Below are 24,038 nucleotides of genomic sequence, written 5' to 3' on the forward strand. Positions count from 1 at the left end.
GTGGCCAGATTCATGGCTTGCAATACGAGAACTACCTAAACTGCGAACACTGTCAATAAAATCTGGCAAAATCTGGGGCAGAGCTGGCTATCTGCCAGAGGAGCTGGGTGCCCTTGTGCTGAAAAACAGCAAGGCTCAAATGGAATCGCTGTAGGGGCTAGCAGAGACCAGGAAAAGAGCAAGGTCCTCGGAGGACACACAAAGCAAGCTCCAGAAGGCTGCAAAACAAGCTGGTGCCCATGAACTGTCATGGAGTGATTTGCGCAGGGCCACACAACGAAGCGAGAGGCAGCATGAAGCCTTAGCTTACTGTATACTCAGAGCACCAACGGTGCTATAGGTTGTGGGCTGAACATCACCCCAGACCTGCACTAAGGGGAGAGAAAGGGAGATGGCAACCTCAATGTGTGGACCCGCTGCAGTGGGGGATGCCCACGTAGCAGTAAGGAGGTGTGGGCACCCAGAATGGTGTCAAAGGGTGTAAGCACCCAGAGCGTTCAACTGGTGAAAGTGGGGGTAGCTGCTTGCTGTGGGACTTTACAGGTTTGAGATATTAAATGACTCATGGTGATCCTGTGTGGCAAAGGAGGTGAAAGGTGGTATTTCCCCCATAGCACTGTAGGACTGGGAAAGTTTGGGCAAATTTCCCAGACGTGCACTGGTGAGCAGGAAAGAAGGGCGTTTCTCCCTCGCCCCCCAAATGAACCCACAATCCACACACATGAAACACATGAAACATTTGTGGGATTGTAAATTTAACACAGTGACCATGAACTAACCTAAGTAGAGTGGCATTGGATTTGCAACCATACCGTAGCCACTAATGTGTCCCACTGTTAGGACCAATAAACATTTCGAGGTAGATGCTAACACCTGGAACCAGGGGATTTTCAGGGCACTACAACACAGTAAACAATCTGTGCTTCTGGCAGTGATTGTACTTAAGAGCACAAAGTAAACTGTAGTAGTGGCATCACTGATGCCTGAGTCCAGTGGCATAGAGGCCTGTTAGAAATGGGGATTCTGGTTGACTAGGATATGCACCTATGCCAGACAGAACCCACCACTCTAGAAGGGACAAGTAAGTTACACACCAAAGAAAACCTGTGCCCACCCTCTGGTAGCTTTGGGCAGAGGTGGCAAGCTTATCATCAGAGGCAATGTGTAAGGCGTTAGTGCAACACAGTCACACAGAAATGAAATGAATACACCACAAAAAACTCTACACAGGATTACATATATACAGGACCAAAATGACATAAATAGATGTGTTTTTTAGAACATGTACCTTTTCAGATAGTACTCTTTATCCTAATCAAAGACAAGACTAAGACAATAAAAAATAAGACAAGTTCTGTCCTAATTATCATGATACATTCCCGAAGAGTACACTGTGGGCTAAATACAAATTTGCTTCTTTTAGGGACTTTACAGCCACATGAAGGGCAACATATAAACATCAAGCTCCGAAGCACCTATGCTTCTATCAGAATACTTATGGTAATTAGTCAGTGAAAGGACAACCATCCCGTTTGGGATCAATCACAGGGCTCCTTCTGTGCAGGAGCGGGAGAAGCAAGGCACCCGAATGTCCTGGTGAGGTTTATCTACTTATTAGCAACAATGCTTATAGCCCACTGCAGAGCAGGAGACTTTCGGTGTTGCTTGGCTGTCCTGTGTTTTAAAATCAATGACAATGGGCAACTGTGGGCGTGAGAGTCTGTCTCGATCGCTCCAGTTGTGCCACCTTTTGAAACAAAAGCAAAAAAACACAAATGATGGACGGAATATGGAACCAATCAAACATTCACCCCTAGTCACAGATCTGGGTTAAATGCATTAATTCTCTGGCTCATCGCGCCATCCCAGTTTGTACCCAGCCAAATACAAATCAGTCTTGACCTTGTTCCTCAAGGGAATAGTCTAGCCCAAACTTCCAACCAGCACTAACCGGTTCCAGAAATGTCCCCTTTCTCCTCGAGCACTGGCTGCAGACATCAGTAGGGGATTAACGAGCCCTTTGTGCATGGCCAGAGCACAGCCTTTACAGATGTAGGCGTGCCCAACTCTACCTCTCCCAGCCCAGGAAAACCATTCAGTATGCAGATGCGCTCTTGTGACACCTCCACCCTCCCTGTGTACAGGCTGTCTGAGAGGTACGCACAAAGCCCAGCTGTCACTCTGCCCTAGACGTGACTTGGAGTCAAGCTGCAAAACACCAGAGTCATAAGCACAGATAAATCCCACTTTCTAAAAGTGCCATTTCTACAAATTCCACCTACACCAGCAAGCAGCATTTCTCACTAACATTCCAACCACACTAAACATGTCTATGCATCCCCTCATAGTTCAGACAATACCATGTAGACATATGTTAGGGCATTTCCAAGGCAATCCTATGAAAGGAGCAGCGCTCACAGTAATAGGAAACTAAATAGGAGGTTTGTCACTGCTAGGACATGTAGTACCTAAAGACATATGTCCTACCTTTTACATACACTGCACCCTGCCCACAGGGCCAGCTAGGGCCTACTTTAGGGGTGACTTATATGTAGTAAAAGGAGAATTCCAGGCCTGGCAAGCCAAATTAGATGCCAGGTCCCTGTGGCAGAAACGCAGGCCCTGCAGTGGCAAGCTAGAGACAGGTTTGAAAGGCTACTTCTGTGGGTGGCACAACTGAGCTGCAGGCTCACTAGTAGCATTTAATTTACACATGCTGGGTATGAAGGATACCATTCTACAAGGGACTTACAGGTAAATTAAATGTGCCAATCAGGTGTAAGCCATGGTTTAGAAGGAAGAGCACTTTCACTTCAGCACTGATCAGTAGTGATAAAGTGCTCATAGTCTTAAAGCCAGCAAAAAGAGGTCAGAAAAAGAAGAGGAGGAAGGTAAAAAGTATGGGGATGACCATGTACAAGGGACCAGGTCCAATAGAGCCCCAGTACGTATACTCAAAAATGTCCTTGTTGAAGAGGTGTCTTCAAGGGAACCTTTAGAATTGCACAGCCATTCCTCCTTTCAGCACAGAGATGGCCCCTGATGATAGGTAGGGGGTAAATCAGCCCTTTGTGTGAGGGCAGGCCGCAATCTATGACATGCAAGTGTGAACCATCTCTCCCAGCCCGGGAAGACTATCAGTATGCAGATGTATCCCCTTCACACCTAGCTCTTCCTGTCGTGTGGATGTCTAGAGCGTATGCACAACATGAGGCCAGATGTGTATTGGAGACAGGCTGCAAAGTAAACAGAGTTATAAGCAAAGAGAAATGCCCACTTTTTAAAAGTGGCATTTCTAAAATAGTAATGTAAAATCCAGCTACACCAGTAAGTAGGTTTTATCATCGCTAATCCAAACATATCAGACATGACAAAAATACTCCTTTGTGATTAGGCATTACCACTTAAAAGTGTATAAGGGGATTCCAAATTCTAACCTAGAATAGGAACAGACCTCACAGTACTAAAACATGAAATAGGCTGTCACTACTAGGACATCCAAAACATAAAAGTATATGTCTTACCTTTTACTTATACAATGCTATGCCCATAGGGCTAACTAAGGTCTACCTTAGGAGTGACCTTTCTGTAATAAAAGAGGAGTTTAAGGCTTGGCAAGTAGTTTTAAATGCCAAGTCGAAGTGGAAGTAAACTGCACACATAAGCACTACAGTGGCAGGTTTGAGACAGGTTTGAAAGGCTACTTCTGTGGGTGGCACAATCAGTGCTGCAGGCCACTAGTAGCATTTAATGTATAGGCACTGGGTATATAGTGTACCACTTCACGAGGGACTTACAAGTAAATCTCCCTGAGTTGATCTTGCATAATATAAAGCCATGAGAAAAAGGGCACTTGGACCTACAAGGCATGCAAAGTTGAATCTAGCTGCTGTATACGGACCAGTGGCCAGACTATAAAAGTGAACAGTATATTCAAGAGAATGGACTGTAAAGAGGGGCCTGAGAATGCGATTTCCTCTTTCACCCTTCTGGTTTGTGATGGCCATAGAGCCTCTAGCGGAACACTTTCAGCGATATAGAATGTTAAATGGAATAGATATAGCTCAATGCCCGCATATGATCTCTCTGTATGAGTATAATATCCTTCAATGTCTTAAGACCCATGAAGCACAGATGCTGAAACAACATTTAGATACATTTAGTGACCTGCCCATACATAAGGTAAACTGAATGAAGTAATATTTTTCCCAATGAATCAGTGGTCGACCGGGTGGGATCTGTGGGGCACATGGTGCCCATACTTTTTAAATTTAAGAAAACAGTTCATCTACTTTTTGAGAAAAGACAACCATCCCAGGATGGTAAATTCCGAGAGCTGAGATGCTTCAGCTGTAGAGTAAGGTAGGAAGTCTCCTGTGCTGTGAAACCGAAGGAGGGTTAGGCAGCTAAACAATCCTTCTTGCCAGGGCTCCTGCTTTCCTGGAAGAAAAATAAATGTGCACAACTGGTCAATCTGCAAATGTAAAGGGTGCTTGGAAGCTGGTATTGGCTTTAATTGATGTAATTACTTGAAGTTTCCTGGGGGCACAGATTTATTAATTTTAAGTGATATTGCAAGTGGGTTACCAGCTGAGCTGTGAGGGGTGATTTTAAGGGACAGTTATAAAAAATACTTCACTATGTGCAGTCGAGGTAATACTAAACTGTGATTTTTGTTAACACTTTTTTATCTTAAACTTTTTATGCATTTTGTTGTAGTCTACCTTATACTGTGTGCAATACAATTTTTTTAAATATATATTCCTTTTATTAAGCAAGTTTTTAATACATACAGTTCAACAGGGCACAGCAGTGAGCAATATATTACATTCAGAGGTATTAAGTGCCAATGATAATGTATAACCATAATGGTAGGCATACAGTTGACAGGTAAGCAAGTATTAATTTAAATTCAGCTTCAGCAAGTTTATTGTTCGGCATATGATAATAGGAGAAAGCAAGTCCCCATTGGGACCTAAAGGTACGTAAGCGTACGGTGAGACAGGGGTGTACCATCAAATGGAAAAAAACAACCACCTGCATTACTGGCTACTTTGGGCACATGGGCAACCCAGGGACACTGACAGCCTCACCGTCACCCATCCACAACATTGGTACTTAATCACCCTCCACACCCCTGCCTCTTTGTTGAGTAGTTAGTTCTGGTATGGTTCATAAGGGTTCCTGGGCCAGCTCTGTGGTGGAAGTAATTCACTATACATGTCCGTATGTGTGTTGCAGTAAACCATATCTGTGTGACATTCCTTAAGGGTTGGCAGTGGGCCACATGCCCACCTCATAGCAACTCTCCATCTAGCAAGCAGTATACCTGTGGCTACCAGTCACCTAACCTCCCTGTCTGTGTTTTTATCATATCCTAATAGCGCTAGATTCCAAGTGCATTCTATTGATACCCCTGTGATGGCCTCCAATTCGCCAAACACTGCCTGCCAGAACTTGCACACTGTAGGACAGAACCATGCAGTATGCAGAAAACCTGCTGCTCTCTCACTACATCGTTGACAATCAGGGGCGTCCCTCAGACCATGTCTGAATAGTCTTGCTGCGGTGCAATATACTTGACTGATATATTTAAAATCTACCAGCCTATGTCTGCCATTTAGTGAGACAGTCTGAATGACTGAACAGCAATATTTCCATTGTTGTCAGATATAACTATGCCAAGATCCCTATGTCATTCGAGTTGGGGTTTAGTCAATCCAGGTCTGCATGCCTCCTGAGCATATATGTAAGTTATTGCCACTAACCTAATGTGGTGGCTACCTGTATTAGAGAGGACAATATAGCCATGTCAGGGGGCTCAAGGAGATTGTCACCCAACTTGTCCCTCAAGCTCCATAATAATAATATCGAGCAAGGGTGGGAAGCACCCCACTAATTTCCTGTACCCTCTCCTACATGTCCACTGAACCACATGCAAAAAATTGCCCAGTTTATCGATCCCAAGTGTGTGTGTGTGTGTAAGGGGGGTACATCCCCTTACCATGACCCATAGGGAACCAGGAGCGCCAAGCCACTGGAATGTGAGGGGAATACAGAATATAACCATCCTGTCGTTCCAGAAGATTGTGCCAGGTGTACACTGTGAGGTTTATAGAGTCAAAAACACTGTATTTCTGTTTCGGGTTGTTAAATAGAGTTTGAGGTAGAGAGTAGGGGTGTGAAGCATTCCTCTCCAAGTGTAAGTTAGGTAAATCACTCAGGCCATGCAACTAGAATTGCAACCCGAAATGGGTTAACATGCTTTGCGCAGCAGTGTAACGTCTTCAGGTCTGGAGCATTCAGGCCTCCCATATTATATGGCAGAGTGATTGTCTCCCAGCCTACTTTCGTCCAGACTTTTTTTATTATGTAGGTTAGTAAATACCACTCTGGCAGTAACATTGTAATATTATGAAACTGAAATAAAAATCTGCCAACTAGCTATAGTGGCAATGTAATCCAGCTGTCAACATCCTCCGACAGCCTATGCGCAGCTCTACTGTAGTTCTCAAGGAGAACCACTGCCGGGTCCATATTCACTTGGAACTCCAGGTGGCATACCGGGTCCGTCAACCACTGTAGAGGCTATTCCAGTGATATAGGCGTCATGGCGGGTTGAAAGTTAAAATAACAGATTCATCCCACTTCACTCGAAGGCCAGAGAATCCCCCAAAATGCACAACCACTCGCAACAAGGGTGAAAACTTTTTTCCGTGTTGTGTGTGTATAACAGCTCATCGTCTGCGTATGCCGAAATGTTCGGATTATAACATGCGAAGCGCAAGCCCCTATGTCCGTGGTACTCACAGAGTTCAAATGTTAAAGTTTCCACCACCAATACATACAGCAATGCAAAGTGGCAACCTGGCCTGGTGTCCTAGTGATCTTGAGAGGAGTGGAAATGACCCCATTGATATGAATCCAGGTGGTTGGCAACGTGCAAAGAACCTGAACTAAGCGCACAAATACCTCTTCGACTCCAATCCGGTGCAGCACGGCCAGCATGAATCCCATTCTACAGACTAGAAGGATTTTCCACATCTAAAAATACGGCGGCTACCCTCACCTCTGTGTCAAGACGTAAGATAGTGCCAAATAACATTCAAAGGTTGAATGTGAGACTGCAGCCTGGGACAAGGCCAGCCTGCTCAGTCCACATCACTCCGGTCAAGAGCAAAGCCAGTCTGTTAGCTAGAACCTTGTCTTAAATGTTAGTGTCCACGTTTAGTAATGATAGCAGTCTATAGGAAGAACACTGATTAGGAAGTTTCCCAGGTTTTAACAATGTCAGTATTAAGGCCTCACAGAGGGATGTTGGCATGGCGTCCGTTTCGACCATCGCCTCGTATAATGTGACTAAGTGAGGCACCAGTTAATCCTGGTAGACTTTGTAAAAGGCAACAGTTAGCCCATCATGACCCGGGGCCTACCATGATTGCACATCTTCAAGGGCTGCTGGTTGCAGAGGTGCCATAAGATGTTCCTTATGTTCAGTGGTGAGTCAAGTCATAGTAATGTGCGTCAGGTAAGCAATGGTTGCGGCTTCATCAGATGGTATAAGGCGACATTATAGTGACAGAATCTGTTGACTATCTGGTCTGGGTTAGTTAGGGGTTGTCCTTGCTCATCTTGAATTTCTAGGATTATGTCAAACTCCCTACTGGGGCACAGCAGTGTCACTAGTGTTGCATTGGAGCATGCTCCCTCCCAACATGAGCGTGCAATGGCATATCATCCTAAATGATGGGGCTTTGCTTTGGGCCGTTTCGTGGAATTTGTCTACTTTCGCCTTGATATTACCCAGAAGGTGATCATCGGATGTGTCTTGGTGCCTCTGCTCTAATTACCCCGCAAGGCGGTTTACGTGCCCTCATACAGTATTGACTTAAGGACCCCTGCATGTTTGTAGAGTGTGACTCCTTAGAAATAGACTTTAAAGGCCTCCTAGGCTGTTGCAAACTTTTCAATGGTTCCCACATTAATCCGAAAAAACTCTTCAATGTCCTGAGACAGTTCATCTCTGAATGCTGAACCCAACAGGAAGTGTGTGCGTGTGTGTGGGGGGGTGCCAGGCGTACAGTGTGTCCCTTTTTTCCTTAAGTTCCAGCACCAACACTACGGGGGAGTGATCGGATTAGGTACAAGGCAATGGTTCACATTGCCTGACCCGAGAAATCAATCCCCTAGATATAAGCCAAAAATCTATGCGTGTGTAGATGTCATGCACGGAGGAACAGAGACTGTATAACGTCCCACTGGGGGACGTGTATTGCAAAGCATTGTGGAGGCATTCCCTCGCAGCTACTTCTGTGAGATACTGTGCAGCCACCGAAGGGTGACGTGGAAGGCCCTTGGAGTTGTCGATTTCATGATTCAGGACACAATCGAAGTCCCCCCCTTAAATCTGTAGAAGATCACCCCATTGTAGTTGGCGCGCACTTAAATAGTGATAAAACTGTGAGTCCTCGTAATTAGGGCCATACACTCAAATAAGTAGCACTGCTTGTGACAGCGGGCCACATCACACCTATTCCCCAGGTCTATATATACTTCCTGTACACAAATCCCAGATCCTCATCTGACCCATACTCCACGTACTCCACGCGCAAGCGAGATAAAGCTGGCTGCATAACGATATCCCTGCATTTTACGCTGTGTCAATACACTGTTTCCCGGAGCTAAATGGGTTTCTTGTAAAACTGCTTCTTCTATTTTGAGATACACAAGTTTAAAATAATTACTCACATATTCACAGTGCTTTCTGTCACAGACTGGGACCTCATAACTAAACATACACAAGTCACTATGCTTTACTGCACTAAACAGAATTCGATTCTGTGGCTCTCTGGTTACAGACAAAGGCCTCTGCAGTGCATTAACTAATAGAGGTTTCATAATGTATGAGTACATTTCCCACTGATCAGATTAACTTGCATTTATTTTTCAATTAGGCTTTGCCCTATTTTATATGGCGTTACCTAAAGGTAAAGGACCGAAAAAAGTTTCAGAATATTTTGTTTTTTTAGCCTCTCCTTTGACTCCGCACCTATGCTCACTCACCCTGCCCCCTTTGTGTATAGTAACCTAGTTTCCATACTTTTTTGGTTGTGCTTCAACCTCTGCACTGCCTATTACAGAAACCGTTGTGCAGCAGTGGGACGTTCCAGCTGTTTTAATGCCTGCACCCATGTCTCGAAGTTTAGCAATGGACTGGAAGTCAGCAGCAGCCCCCTTTGGTCAAGTTGTGGAAAGTGGCAGAGATAACGATTCATTAGCCATGAGATCAATGCAATGAGCAAGACTAGAGGCGTGACGAGCCGCATGAGAGGATTGGATGAGAGATCCCCATGAGCCATATTAGTTTCCAAAACTGTGCCTCTCTCCGCCAATGACACTGTCTGAAACAAGAAGTACTGTAAGAAGTAGTGAACTGGAGATGGCTGAACATTAGCTTCTGCTTCATGTGCTCACTGCCCACGCTCATGCCGATTCCAATCTTTGACAATAGAGTACAGGGCCGGCTTTAAGGCGGGGCAAGCGGTGCAGCCGCACCGGGTGCTGACCTGGATTGGGGGGCGTTGACCTAAGGGGGGGCGCTGTGTTAAACAATGACTTACAAAACTTGCGATTTTAAAGCACCTTCTGAAAAGTTCCTTGTGTGTCCAGCCTTCGGGAACCAATTAAAATGTCAAGATAACTCTATTGATTAACGTTCCTGCTAGAGAGAGAGAGTTGGGAGTGACAGCTTTGACTCACAAAAAGTAGCATAGAGGGGTATTATGCCTGCTGCAAAGAACATAACTTTATTTTATGTGGATAGCTGAGTGGATTAGTGAAGGCAGATTTCACACAAGCGCTTTAAAACAAATGAATGTGTGTAGGAAGTTGGCTCTGTATGCACTATTTCAAAGTAAGGAATAGTATGCACAGAGTCCAAGGGTTCCCCTTAGAGGTAAGATAGTGGCAAAAAGAGATAATACTAATGCTCTATTTTGTGGTAGTGTGGTCGAGCAGTAGGCTTATCAAAGGAGTAGTGTTAAGCATTTGTTGTACACACACAAGCAATAAATGAGGAACACACACTCAAAGACAATTCCAGGCCAATAGGTTTTTGTATAGAAAAATATATTTTCTTAGTTTATTTTAAGAACCACAGGTTCATATTTTACATGTAATACTTCAAATGAAAGGTATTGCAGGTAGGTACTTTAGGAACTTTGGATAATCAAAATAGCTTATACACTTTTCAAATAAATCACATATAGCTATTTTAAAACTAGACACTGCAATTTTCAACAGTTCCTGGGGGGAGTAAGAGTTAGTTAGTTTTTGCAGGTAAGTAAACCACCTACGGGGTTCAAGTTTGGGTCCAAGGTAGCCCACCGTTGGGGGTTCAGAGCAACCCCAAAGTTACCACACCAGAATCTCAGGGCCGGTCAGGTGCAGAGGTCAAAGTGGTGCCCAAAACGCATAGGCTTCAATGGAGAAGGGGGTGCCCCGGTTCCAGTCTGCCAGCAGGTAAGTACCCGCGTCTTCGGAGGGCAGACCAGGGGGGTTTTGTAGGGCACCGGGGGGGACACAAGTTAGCACAGAAAGTACACCCTCAGCAGCACGGGGGCGGCCGGGTGCAGTGTGCAAACACACGTCGGGTTTCCAATGGAAATCAATGGGAGACCAAGGGGTCCCTTCAGCGATGCAGGCAGGCAAGGGGGGGGCTCCTCGGGGTAGCCACCACCTGGACAAGGGAGAGGGCCTCCTGGGGGTCACTCCTGCACTGGAGTTCCGATCTTTCAGGTCCTGGGGGCTGTGGGTGCAGAGTCTTTACCAGGCGTCGGGATCTGGGAGACAGGCAGTCGCGGTCAGGGGGAGCCTCGGGATTCCCTCTGCAGGCGTCGCTGTTGGGGCTCAGGGGGGGCAACTCTGGCTACTCACGGTCTCGCAGTCGCCGGGGAGTCCTCCCTGAAGTGTTGTTTCTCCACAAGTCGAGCCGGGGGCGTCGGGTGCAGAGTAGCAAGTCTCACGCTTCCGGCGGGAAACGCAGTTGTTTTAAAGTTGCTCCTTTGAAACAAAGTTGCAGTCTTGGGTGAACAGGGCCGGTGTCCTCGGGAGTTTCTTGGTCCTTCTAGAGCAGGGCAGTCCTCTGAGGATTCAGAGGTCGCTGGTCCCTGGGGAGAGCGTCGCTGGAGCAGTGTCTTTAGAAGGGGGGAGACAGGCCGGTAGAGCTGGGGCCAAAGCAGTTGGTGTCTCCGTCTTCTCTGCAGAGTTTTTCAGCTTAGCAGTCCTCTTCTTCTTAGGTTGCAGGAATCTGAGTTCCTAGGTTCAGGGGAGCCCCTAAATACAGAATTTAGGGGTGTGTTTAGGTCTGGGAGGGCAGTAGCCAATGGCTACTAGCCCTGAGGGTGGCTACACCCTCTTTGTGCCTCCTCCCAAGGGGAGGGGGTCACATTCCTATCCCTTTTGGAGGAATCCTCCATCTGCAAGATGGAGGATTTCTAAAAGTCAGAGTCGCCTCAGCTCAGGTTGCCTTAGGGGCTGTCCTGACTGGCCAGTGACTCCTCCTTGTTTTTCTCATTATCTCCTCTGGCCTTGCCGCCAAAAGTGGGGCCGTGGCCGGAGGGGGCGGGCAACTCCACTAGCTGGAATGCCATGGGGTGCTGTAACAAAGGGGGTGAGCCTTTGAGGCTCACCGCCAGGTGTTACAGCTCCTGCAAGGGGGAGGTGATAAGCATCTCCACCCAGTACAGGCTTTGTTACTAACCACAGAGTGACAAAGGCACTCTCCCCATGTGGCCAGCAACACGCCTCGAGTGTGGCAGGCTGCTAAAACCAGTCAGCCTACACTGGTAGTTGGTTAAGGTTTCAGGGGGCACCTCTAAGGTTCCCTCTGGGGTGTATGTTACAATAAAATGTACACTGGCATCAGTGTGCATTTATTGTGCTGAGAAGTTTGATACCAAACTTCCCAGTTTTCAGTGTAGCCATTATGGTGTGTGGAGTTCGTGTATGACAGACTCCCAGACCATATACTCTTATGGCTACCCTGCACTTACAATGTCTAAGGTTTGGCATAGACACTGTAGGGGCACAGTGCTCATGCACTGGTGCCCTCACCTATGGTATCGCGCACCCTGCCTTAGGGCTGTAAGGCCCGCTAGAGGGGTGACTTATCTATACTGCATAGGCAGTGTGAGGTTGGCATGGCACCCTGAGGGGAGTGCCATGTCGACTTACTCGTTTTGTCCTCACCAGCACACACAAGCTGGCAAGCAGTGTGTCTGTGCTGAGTGAGGGGTCCCCAGGGTGGCATAAGACATGCTGCATCCCTTAGAGACCTTCCCTGGCATCAGGGCCCTTGGTACCAGGGGTACCAGTTACAAGGGACTTACCTGGATGCCAGGGTGTGCCAATTGTGGAAACAAAAGTACAGGTTAGGGAAAGAACACTGGTGCTGGGGCCTGGTTAGCAGGCCTCAGCACACTTTCAAATCAAAACTTAGCATCAGCAAAGGCAAAAAGTCAGGGGGTAACCATGCCAAGGAGGCATTTCCTTACAGTGTGTGAAAGGGGGCCTACAGAGAGATGAGGGGTGTATTTGTCGGGTGGTAGTGAGTGAATCTGAGGAGGTGGTCATGGGGTGGAGAGCGCCAAAAAAGACTGTCGCACAGGGTGCCACCAGCGGTTAAAGCCAGCCCTGATATAGTAGATGATGATGGTAAAGTACATACCGATGTGACGAATTTAAGTTTAAACGTGCAATTCAAAAGTGATTGAAAATATTGAAGAAAGATGTCTGTGATTCAGGGTTTTGTTATTGAAAAATATATTGTTTTTAAAAGCAAAATACGTGATGTGGTGTTAGCATGGAGTAGCAATTATATACCACATCATAACATGGACAGCACGGAGGAACACAACTAAAAGCACCAACACATGACGTATCTTAGCATAATGCAACTTAACATGACACATTATAGCATAGCACGACAGATCAACACATCATAAAAAACACGAGAGCACAGCACGACATATCAAAGTCCAACCTAAGATAACATAACATAAAGGATCACTTGCAGAATATCAGAAACAAAAATATTGTGTGGACAGAATATTGTATCAAAAATATCGAGGCCCAGAATATCGAAAAGGTAAGTGCAAATAGACCAGAATATGGAAAAGGTAAGTGCAAATAGATTTACTATTCTTAACTCCACATCTGCGATCCTTTAAGATACATATATTGTAAAAGTACACATATGTGGAGTTTTACATATATATATATATATATTCATATATATATAGTAAAACTTTGCTTACCTATAGAAATTTACTTTAACGATATTTTTGTCCTTGAGATCCTTGACATAATATTTTATCCCACAATATTTTTGATTCCAATATTCTGTGGAAATGCCAGCATAGTACAGCCCCAAAACAGCATAACATACCATAGCAGCACATCATGATGCTACATAACACAACCTAACATAACAGAGCATTGCACAGCTTGAAATAACATTACATCAAACCATAACATAAGTAAGCATCGCACAGCATGAGGTAATGTAGCACACCCTGACATAACAGCATAGCTTAGCAGAGCATAGCACAACACACCCTAACTTAGCACAGCTTGGCCAAACTTTACAGTCCTTAACATATCATAGCATATAGCTCCATATTGCAACATATCACACCACACCATAACACAGAATACAGCATACCACAACATATCACGCTTTAACATAATGCAGCACAGCATTAAGCAACATAAGTAATTCCAGTATAAAAAACGCATAGCACAGCACGAGACAACATATCACACCCCATCATAACAAACTTAGCACTTCACGACACAATAATTCACGCTCTTATATAGCGTAAAACAGCATTACAACACATCATAGTATAGCAGTGCACAACACAACACACCACACCATACAATAAAATCACACAACATACACAGGACGACACAACTTAACACCTTAACATAACATAGCCTAGTATAGCATGGTATAACACAGCATACCATAACGGAACACTGCACAGCGCAGAACAACATAACATAACACATCCTAAGATAACAACCATAGCATATAAGCAATCTCACTTTTTGTATTTCTTTCCTGTTGATCTTCTTTCCACAGCACTGACCGATAGTGAAATTACGGCCCAATCCTTGATCTTCATATTGGCTGGCTTTGAGACCACCAGCACTACCCTTTCTTTGCTGTCCTACAACCTGGCGACCCACCCTGATGTTCAGCAGAAACTGCAACAGGAAATAGATACTCTCCTGCCAAACAAGGTGAGCTGAAATACCTGCTGAAGGAGGATGCTAAAGGGACTATTTTGAAGGACAATAGAGAAAGGCAAAAGGATATCTGATGATTTTAGAGGATGTTCTATTCCCATCTGCCTGTAATTGGCGACCTAAGTAGGCTTTTGTTTTAAAATTCGCATAGGCAACTTTAGCCACCAGACTCTCAACAGATTTTTCATGCAGTGCATGGTGCCATTGATACCTTTTGTGGGTGGAGGGAAGGTGTCACTTGCCTGGCCTTCTTTTAGTCTCAAGAAATATGGTTGAAGCCGGGCCATGACAGTTACCAGCCACTCTGGTGCTTTGTTCACAGGTGTATGACTCTGGGCAGTAGTTAGCTGTTGTAGCAGGTTTAAAAAAGTAGCAAAATACCCTTTTCCTGCCCTTGAGCAAGACAAGAAGAGGACTTATAATGAAACCTCCCAATCCCCTGCACCAAATAAAATATGGGGAAAATCCTGTCCGCACTTCCTTCTTGTAAACTGTGATGGTCGCTGAAACAACCTTGGCCCCTAGGTGGGATGGATGTTGTGTTTGGGAAGAAAAAATCCTTTCTGCTTTCGTGCAAGATTGCCCTTGGTCAAGGTTGGTGTACAAAAGAATACTTTCAGACCTCTACTTGAGTTGAAAGATAAATCAGAACATTTTCACCTCTTGGGTGGGGCGGGGGTAAGGTTGGGGCAGGGACCATCCTCCTCGCACTTTGGCAAGGTTGGAGAGGGCTGCTGGGAAGCACAGCATCTTGTAGCTGCCTCAATGAAAAAAAAAATATGTTAAGGTTGAGCACTGTCTTCTTTGCCGTTGGAGAAAGCCGAGTTGATAGATACTGGTGACAAATAACCCTATGAAACATCCTCAATTCCAAGTCTTGATTTGAATTTTGAAGTGCATAGGTGTGTCCTTCCTCCCCAGAGGGCTATGCAGTTTCTCAAAACCTGGGAATGGATTTATAGAAAATGAAAACACACCCAGATGGCACTCAATGTTGTTATGTAAAGTCTGGTATTGATTTGCCTAATAAAAAATTATACAGCCTCAGCTAAAACCTACATATGAAATCAAAATGAGACACTGTGTTGCAGGCCCTCTGCTGTATATTTTGTTCCTCCTTCACCAACCTGGTATCAATTTTTCCAATATCACGTAAGAAAATTGCAACTTTTTAATACTTTTTGAAACAAAACATAATCCTATAGATTCAATTGAAAATTATCATTAGATTTTAACTGTTGAAACCCCAAAAGTAATGATTTAGAAACTGTTACAGTAAGTGTTACACAATAACTTAACTCTGTTCTTTATCTTCTGCTCTTGACCACATTTCGAACATCACAATAACCTAACATATGAAAATGATTACCTGAGCGCTTTTCCATCACTCTTTAGAAACATTTGAGACCGGGGCCAACTTTAGAAAGTGTAGTTTAATTTTGTAAGGACCAAAGTCTAAAAATATTAGTCATTGTGGATGTTTGGATTTTTTAGTTTTTTAGTCTATTTTGTCACGTTTGCATTAGTCCCCAAGTGTATGCAAAACAGAACACGTCACCAACATTGAAGTGATAAAATACTTAACAAAACTGGTACACCCATTTAAAAAAAATAAATAAATAGGGAAACTGTGTTTCAGTTAGGCAACCTCTTAAATGTAAAACTCTGTTTTGGTAACTCTGGGCCAAAAACAGCAATGGACACCAATAGTTCAAGTAAATGTAAGATAACAGCCAAACTGACAATGTTGCAGCACCAGTGGTGGCTGGTAAGTACAACTTAGAGGGGGCATGGCGCCCACACACACACATACACACTAACTTACACCCATGGATTCACATGCAGATAGGGGCACACACATAAACACCCACTCCCAACATCCTTCACATATACACATACATACACGCATGCACCAGTCAATAAAAACACTACACTTACCAGCTGCAGCTCACAGGGAGGAAACCCTGGGAAACCTGGGAGGAGCTAGAAGAGTTGGGACTGCTGTCTTCTACCTCATCACAGAGTAGGATGGGGCCAGAGAAACTGCTAGCACCACCCACTCTGTGACCAGGTGTCAGTGACAGATACTGAGGCCTGGGCACTTAAGGGCTTAAAACCTAAGCACTGAGGTACGAGGCTATCACTGACCCTCTCCCTTGTTACAAGGCGGAGGGCCTCAGGGACCTTTGCCAAGCTGAGGAGGTCATGCCCACAGGAGCTGTGACATCCTCAGCCCAGCAAAGTTCAGTTCAGGCATCCGGAAGCCTGAGTGTTTAGCACAGATCTAACTCTTGGCTGCCTGACCTGAAGATAAAGAGTGTCTAACCTTTGTTTAGCCTGACAGACACCCTTTAAGTGCAAAAAGTGAGAGGGCGAGGCCCCTCGGTGCAGTGGGGCACTGCTTTGCATCACTGAATGGATGCTTGTCAGTAGTTCAAGTTCCAATTTACTTGAAACCCTTTAGGATGACACCATTGACATTCTCATGGAAACAGATAACTTGTTCAAGAATGTGTCCAAATCAACAACAGTTTGATGCTTTCCCTCAAAATATGTTATATGCAGTGATGCTATATGTATATGCAGTATGTTACATGCAAAAAACACAGCAATATATTCATTAGTTCTGCTCAAGTCTCTAAACTCAGATTGCAAAACAGTAACCAGTACAAAACAAAATGTCAGCAAAATCCTGTAAAGTAACACAAAAATAAAATAATTCAGTATTGGTAAAAGACAGTGTTTTCGCTAAAAATGTACAATAGCTTATGTAGTTGTACAAGATAACTCTTATCAAAGTTGCAGTATGCTTAAGAAGCTTTGAGTTAATTAACCTAAGCATCATATAGAAAAGCTAGTTAAGCAAATCCACCAAGAAAATGGTAAAAATCAGATTGATGAAACAATACTAGATATATGAGGAGCCAAAAAAAGGAGTCAGTACTCAATGCCCATGAACATCTAATGTAGTAATCTGGTAAAGCTGGCTGGAAATTCTACCAGGGATCTCTTTAGAATTTCAGAGGAAGTTAAGAGGATCCATCAGCTGGACAGTTCCTCTGAAAATCCCTCCCACTATCAAGCTAATTGGGAAGATGATATTCGTTAGCCTACATCTTTGTAGGTACCGTAGCAATAATTTAACGAATGGCTGAGTATCAACAACAATTCATGAATGGAAAAATCCACAACAAACTACTTATACTAGTCATTTTTCCAAGTTCTTGAGCCCATGAGTAATATAGTTCTTTGTATCAATCCACCGGCATTCATTTCTGTTGGGTATTACGTCAATGTCACCACCCATGGCTAGTCGTTTTTGACATACCAGTAATTGTTGAGGCCAAGTACTTTTCACTGTGCTACAGCATTTTCAAACATGTAGCCTACACTTCTCTGAGATGCAAATTGCAAATATGTCTTTTGTGTTTGTACCACTTAGATGCATTGTCAAGGGCAACAAATGCTGCACAATGTTTGTATTGCAAATAAAGTGACAATTTACTTGAAAGACATTTGCCTATGTGTCAGTGTTTTTGTATTCACAAACAACTAACAAACAGTAGAGTTGCCATGTTTGTAGCGGCCAGTCACTGTCAAGAGGACCAATATGGCCATAAGTGTGGCGTTCTGGATCATGGGTCCACCGACTACTTGTGATTCCTTTTAAAGGCACACTTAACCACTGCTAGATTCGCTTTGCCAACAAACAGCAGGTGCTAATGCTTCTCAATGTAATTATCAACTGGATTCAAGTCTGAATTAAAGTTAGCTACAAATATTAAATAACTATCTGAGTCTGTGGTGGGCCTCTGTTATTAGAAGACATCATCTATAGACATGGCTTAATTGATGAATGTATGAATGGATTTATAGAGCACACAGCTACTCGGAGTGCCCTGGTATTGTGAAAAAAAATGGTACGCATCCAGGCACAAGTGCCCTATGCCCTAGAGAAGGACAGCCAAGTTTTCAGTTGCCTTCTAAAGGCGGCCTCAAGAGGAATGTTGCATAGATCATAAAAGAGCTTGTTCCATGCTTTAGCAGCAAGAAAACAAAAAAGCTTTCCCACTCTTCCTCAAGCAAATAATGTGCGAATGAGAAACGCATGTATACTCCTATTGAGAAAGTAGGTTTTGCAAATATTTGAACAAGACAGATGTTTGACATCCTACTACTTGTTGGATTTAAATGAGGGGATTCAATCTAAGAACGCTTGTGAGGGGAACAAAGAAGGTGATAGTATGGCGTTCCCACCAGCTCCTTAAAGATTCTATAGATTACTTATGACAAGGTTGCAGTTTTGGCAGGGTGGGAAAGAAAGTGAGGCTGCTAGGAAGCACCTATTTGCACTTGCACTAATGAATATGGTATAACATTCTATCAAGGGCAGTTTCATTTTCTTCTGTTGCTGTATTAGTGTTTTGCAGTGGCACTTCAATTGTCACTGGTGAACCATTGGTTGGCCATAGAATTTGCACATTTAAACTTTTGACATTTCAAGTAGGGCATGTGCTCAAGCGTCCAATGTCTACATGACATATATATACTTAATAAGTGCACTTTTTAATCTTTCTGAAGCTAATAAACACAAAGGTCGATGGTGGTAGCACTCTAGCTCCATAGAAAACAGTAGGCTAATGCTTGTTTTAGAAACGTGTATTGAGAAATAGGAAGAGTTTGGTGATGTGTATGGATAAGTTTGTGTAAGTCTTTTAAAGTTGGTATAATTAACATCCAAATGTTTTGGTAAGATGAGTGATCCAGAAGGGTAGAGGCACCAGATTTGTCAAACCACCCACTTCAGGATTCTAGACCCATCAAGTCAACATAAGTTCTTTACCTAAGAGATGGCTGAGTATGACGATCTCTTGCACTACATGGGCTATGTATTTGTGTCAAATAAATAAGCTGTATAGTAAGTACAGTGCTTCACTTCTAATCTCTGGTATTTTCCGTTAACTGTAGGCTCCTCCTACATATGATGCACTGATGCAGATGGAGTACTTGGAGATGGCAATTAATGAGACCCTCAGAATGTACCCCGCTGGAGGACGACTTGAAAGAGTCTGTAAGAAGACCGTGGAGGTGAATGGAGTGACAATTCCAGAAGGAGTGGTGGTAATGATCCCCTTATATCCTCTGCAGCGGGATCCCGAGTATTGGTCAGAACCGGACGATTTCAATCCAGACAGGTATGATTCACATATCACGGGTGCAAGAAGGAGAGATAGAGTGGCAGCGAGGAAGTCCATTAAGATTGTAGCTAATTATCAATAATTCAAGCTACTGAAGAAATAAGTGCATAGTGGATAAGAAAGCTGGCATAAATCAAGATAGAAAGAATTTAGAGCCACTTTTATTAGCACAGTTAGATTGAACTAAAAGTCCAGTCTCTTACAACACACATTGTCGATTCAAATTATGCTTTAATGAACCACACATGCATACGTTAGAAAACATTGTGAGGCCTTGTATTTTCTAACTCCAGTTAACTATAATCACTCAATTAGTTACACTGTTCCTCTCCTGACCTAATTCAGTTTGTGTAGGCATTGTCTTGTAATTTCACATTGTGTGATTACTCTAGGCCAAATTAACTGAATAAAATTGGCTTAGAAAGTGTGATAAGTGAAGTGTGTCTACAGCGCCATTAAAGTGCTCCCCTAGAAGATCTTCAAAATACTGAAATAAATGGTGGTCACTGCAGGTTTATGTTTTTACATTTCAGTCCTAAAGAGGTCTGGGATTTATTTTTGGGCTTTTTTACACGGAATGTACCGTTCTGTCAGCAAGGGGAAACCACAAATGTTGGTAAACCTGGAGATGGCAACAAGACCACTGTTGAACATGGATACATAGAGCCTGAAAAAAGGCTACCAAACAGTGCGTAGTTAAAACGTTGCATCTTGTAAGGATATACTCAAGAATATAAACATCTACACAATAAAGAAGGGTGTAAACAAATGAGGGCCAATTCACAAAAGAATTTACGGTAAGGAGTGCTCTTTTATGTACTTTTAAATGCCTTTGAAAGACCCAACTCTCTATTAATAAAAATGCAAAGAGGACTCCTTTCTATTTGTGCTACTCATATATAAACATTCCTATTTTGGTCCCATTTTAGATGGTTTTGGGCCAGTTCATAAAGGAATGCAAGAGTAGAGGAAAGGATTCAGTAGGAATGCTCCCTTAAGGATTCCCACATTTCTTTGTGAATACCTCCTTGTATGTATCACTCAGTATATTCCTAGGTCAACAAGTCACAATCTGAGACTCCACTGAAGGTTGTCTGGAACAGGAACAGAAAGTACCTCATTACAAGATTTCCAGTTATTTGCAATATGTGATGTAACTCCTGTCAGGTCAAACTTGCCAACGTCTATTTGAGGGGATTAATGCCCAGTATTTTCCAGAACAAGCAGATTTTTGTTCAGCAAGAACAAAAATCCTCAAGTTACTCAACAGAAAGTTGTAATTGTCTGATGTTTACCGCAACTGATAAATTCCAACTTTGATTTCACCAGGTGTGATAAATAATATTAGTTCCGGGGAGCGAAAACGGGCGCAGGTGGTCCGGAACGGTCGGATCCACAAAGAAGCCACAGTGGATTTTTTCAACCCGATGTTTTCCCCGATGAGGCCATACATTTAATATTTGGAGGGTTCTGACCTCCATAGTATGGGATGCCTAAGTGTTTAAAGGATTAGGTACGTCTCTAAGGTCCTGACGAATCGCATAAGATCATTTATTGACTAAAAATCAGCAAGAAACATGTTGACCTATGATGTAGAGTAACACAGGGGATCCTGTGTTCACTTTTCTCTTTTATTACTCTCCAGTGCGAGATTTAGTAGCTGTATTTAGAAATTCTTCTTCTATATGGGGAGTGTAGACATTATTTTACTATATCCCTATTTATTGTTTTTAACCATGTCAGAGGTATCAGCATCAGATTAAATATACAAACTATATTTTACCTCTAGACATTTTTAACTACTCCTATACCAATCCTCAATCCCTTCTTTTGACCGGTTGTGCATTTTCCTCGAAAAGATCTCCGGCAAAGAGCCCCCGTGTGGGGCCCGTCAGGCATTGCAGCGCTGGCCTGACGAGGAGCATAGCCCTATGATGAAGCATGTCACCGGAAGGTGAGTGAGGGCTTGTGCTTCGAACATTTTTGCCTTCCATGGTATGCAGAACCTTTAGGTTTGAAAGAAACCCTCTTTTTTGGAACCGTGTGTGCATTATTTGATTTATTGTGATAAATAATACACATTTTACCTGTGGCTCGTAAAGTTTTCACGCAGAAAATTTCATGAAGGTATTGAATTGCGTTGCAGCAGTTCTGCTGGAGATACATGAATTTATTAAAGAAACAGTGGCAGATAATGCACTGTAAAGCATTTTGGCACAGTAATGTTGCTTAAGGAGGTAAATACTATTTTAGGGAGAGGGGTGAAGTCGCTCCCCTTTGCTTATATTTGTAATTCTCCTTCTCTGTCCCTCTCTGCTCCTGTATCCTGCTTCCTATACTTTTCTACTTCTTTCCTAATCTTTCCACTATTTTTCCTTCTTGGCATATAACCCACTTTCCATCGTTCCTCATCTAGGGCCGTATGTACCAACACATTTTCCCATAGACATAGAATAGGTAAAACCCTTTGATACATCTGGCCCCTAGTCCTTTATTCTCAAACTCTTTTTGGGAATCACTGACAGAATATTGGACCTAGAAATTGAGGCCCTCATTACGATCTTGGCAGGCGGCTGAAGCCGCCCGCCAAGATTGAACCGCCGGGCGGCCGCCAATGTAGCCACAACCCCGCTGCAGCCATTTGTAGATCCCTGCTGGGCTGCTGGCGGAAACCTAGTTTCAGCCCGCCGGCCCAGCGGGAATCTCGGCCGCAACACCGCGGGCTCCATTTGGAGCTGGCTCCTGTGTTGCGGCCGTGCGACGGGTGCAGTTGCACCAGTCGCGCTTTTCACTGTCTGCATAGTGCATGTGCTTCTGATCCTGCTGAGGATGGGGTGAGTGGGTGTCATACCCACTGGTACTGGAGGGGGCATCGTGCCCTGTGCTTCTGATCCTGCTGAGGATGGGGTGAGTGGGTGCCATACTCACTGGTTCTGGAGGAGGCATTGTGCTCTGTGCTTCTGATCCTGCTGAGGATGTGGTTAGTGGGTGCTATACCCACTGGTTTAGGAGGGGGCATTGTGCTCTGTGCTTCTGATCCTGCTAAGGTTGGGGTGAGTGGGTGCCAGACCCACTGGTTCTGGAGGGGGCATCGTGCCCTGTGCTTCTGATCCTGGGGAGTGCAAGGTCACAGTCTCTCAGGTGGGTGTCATACCCACAGGATTTGCAGGGGGCAGGTCGCACAACAGCCCATGGAGGCAGGTCAACAGACCGTCCACTGGCAGTGACGGCTGTTCAGTGGTGGTGCTGCTGCTGCTGCTTGTGGTTGTGGGGAGAAGCTCCTACCCATCCCCTGTAGCCTCAGACGGCTGCCCACTGCTGGTGGTGGTGGCATTGCTGCTTGTGGTGGTTGTGGGGGGGGGAGCTCCTGCCCATTCCCTGCAGCCTCGGTCATCTGCCCACTGCTGGTGGTGGTGGTGCTGCTGCTGCTAGTGGTGGTTGTGGGGGGAAGCTCCTGCCCATCCGCTGCAGCCTCGGATGGCTGCCCACTGCTAGTGGTGGTGGTGCTGCTGCTGCTAGTGGTGGTTGTGGGGGGAAGCTCTTGCCCATCCCCTTCAGCCTTGGATGGCTGCACAACCATGGTTGTTGTTGGGGGCTCCGACTGAGTCCCAGCACCGGGCCCCTTGTGGTGGTGCTGCTGCTGCTACTGCTGGTGGTTGTGGGGGGAAGCTCCTGCCCATCCCCTGCAGTCTCGGTCATCTGCCCACTGCTGGTGGTGGTGGTGCTGCTGCTGCTAGTGGTGGTTGTGGGGGGAAGCTCCTGCCCATCCGCTGCAGCCTCAGATGGCTGCCCACTGCTAGTGGTGGTGGTGCTGCTGCTGCTAGTGGTGGTTGTGGGGGTAAGCTCTTGCCCATCCCCTTCAGCCTCGGATGGCTGCACAACCATGGTTGTTGTTGGGGGCTCCGACTGAGTCCCAGCACCGGGCCCCTTGTCCTTCCTGCCTGCTAGTGCACGCCCCTTGTCCTTCCTGCCTATTAGTGCAGGCCCCTTGCCCTTCCTGACAGCAGCTGGGGATGGCTCCTTGCTCTTCTTGGCAGCACTTGGGGCAGGCTCCTTGCCCTTCCTGGCAGCATCTGGGGATGGCACCTTGGCCTTCAGGGCAGCAGCTGGGGAGAGCTCCTTGCCCTTCCGTGCAGCACTTGGGGCAGGCACCCTTTCCTTGAGGATGCCTGGTGCCCTGGATCCTTTTCCACCACGAGTGGGTGTAGACACTACTGGGCCCGTAGACTGGGTGGCTGAGGTGCTTGCCTGGGTTTTAGCCACCCTGGTCAGACGTGAAGGATGGGGGGGAGGGGTAGGGAAGAGGTCAATGGTGGAGAGGAAAAGCTGCTTAGGGACATTAGGGGGAGGAGGAAGAAGGTTTGGGAGCAGAGGAAGAGGGAGTGGTTGTGGGAGGTGTCTGTCTGCTGTGTTTGGGTGCAGGTGCATGGGCTGGATGCTGTTGTGAGGTGGATGGATGTTGGGTGTCTGAGTACTTGGGTTTGTGTACCTTGGGAGGGGGGGGCAGACACAGTGGGAGAGGACACA

At 45.0% G+C, this 24,038-nt stretch overlaps 1 protein-coding gene across 1 annotated transcript in view; it reads left to right on the forward strand.

Annotated features, from left to right (window-relative positions):
- Positions 1 to 24,038, forward strand: part of LOC138261214 (cytochrome P450 3A21-like) — a 184,051-nt gene that overhangs the window by 133,880 nt on the left and 26,133 nt on the right. The window contains exons 10-11 of the mRNA XM_069209967.1: positions 14,147 to 14,307; positions 19,282 to 19,508. Coding sequence (XP_069066068.1) covers positions 14,147 to 14,307; positions 19,282 to 19,508 — 388 coding nt within the window. The remainder of the gene's footprint in view (positions 1 to 14,146; positions 14,308 to 19,281; positions 19,509 to 24,038) is intronic.

The sequence above is a fragment of the Pleurodeles waltl genome, chromosome 10, assembly GCF_031143425.1.
Source record: "Pleurodeles waltl isolate 20211129_DDA chromosome 10, aPleWal1.hap1.20221129, whole genome shotgun sequence".
NCBI classification, from domain to species: Eukaryota; Metazoa; Chordata; class Amphibia; order Caudata; family Salamandridae; genus Pleurodeles; species Pleurodeles waltl.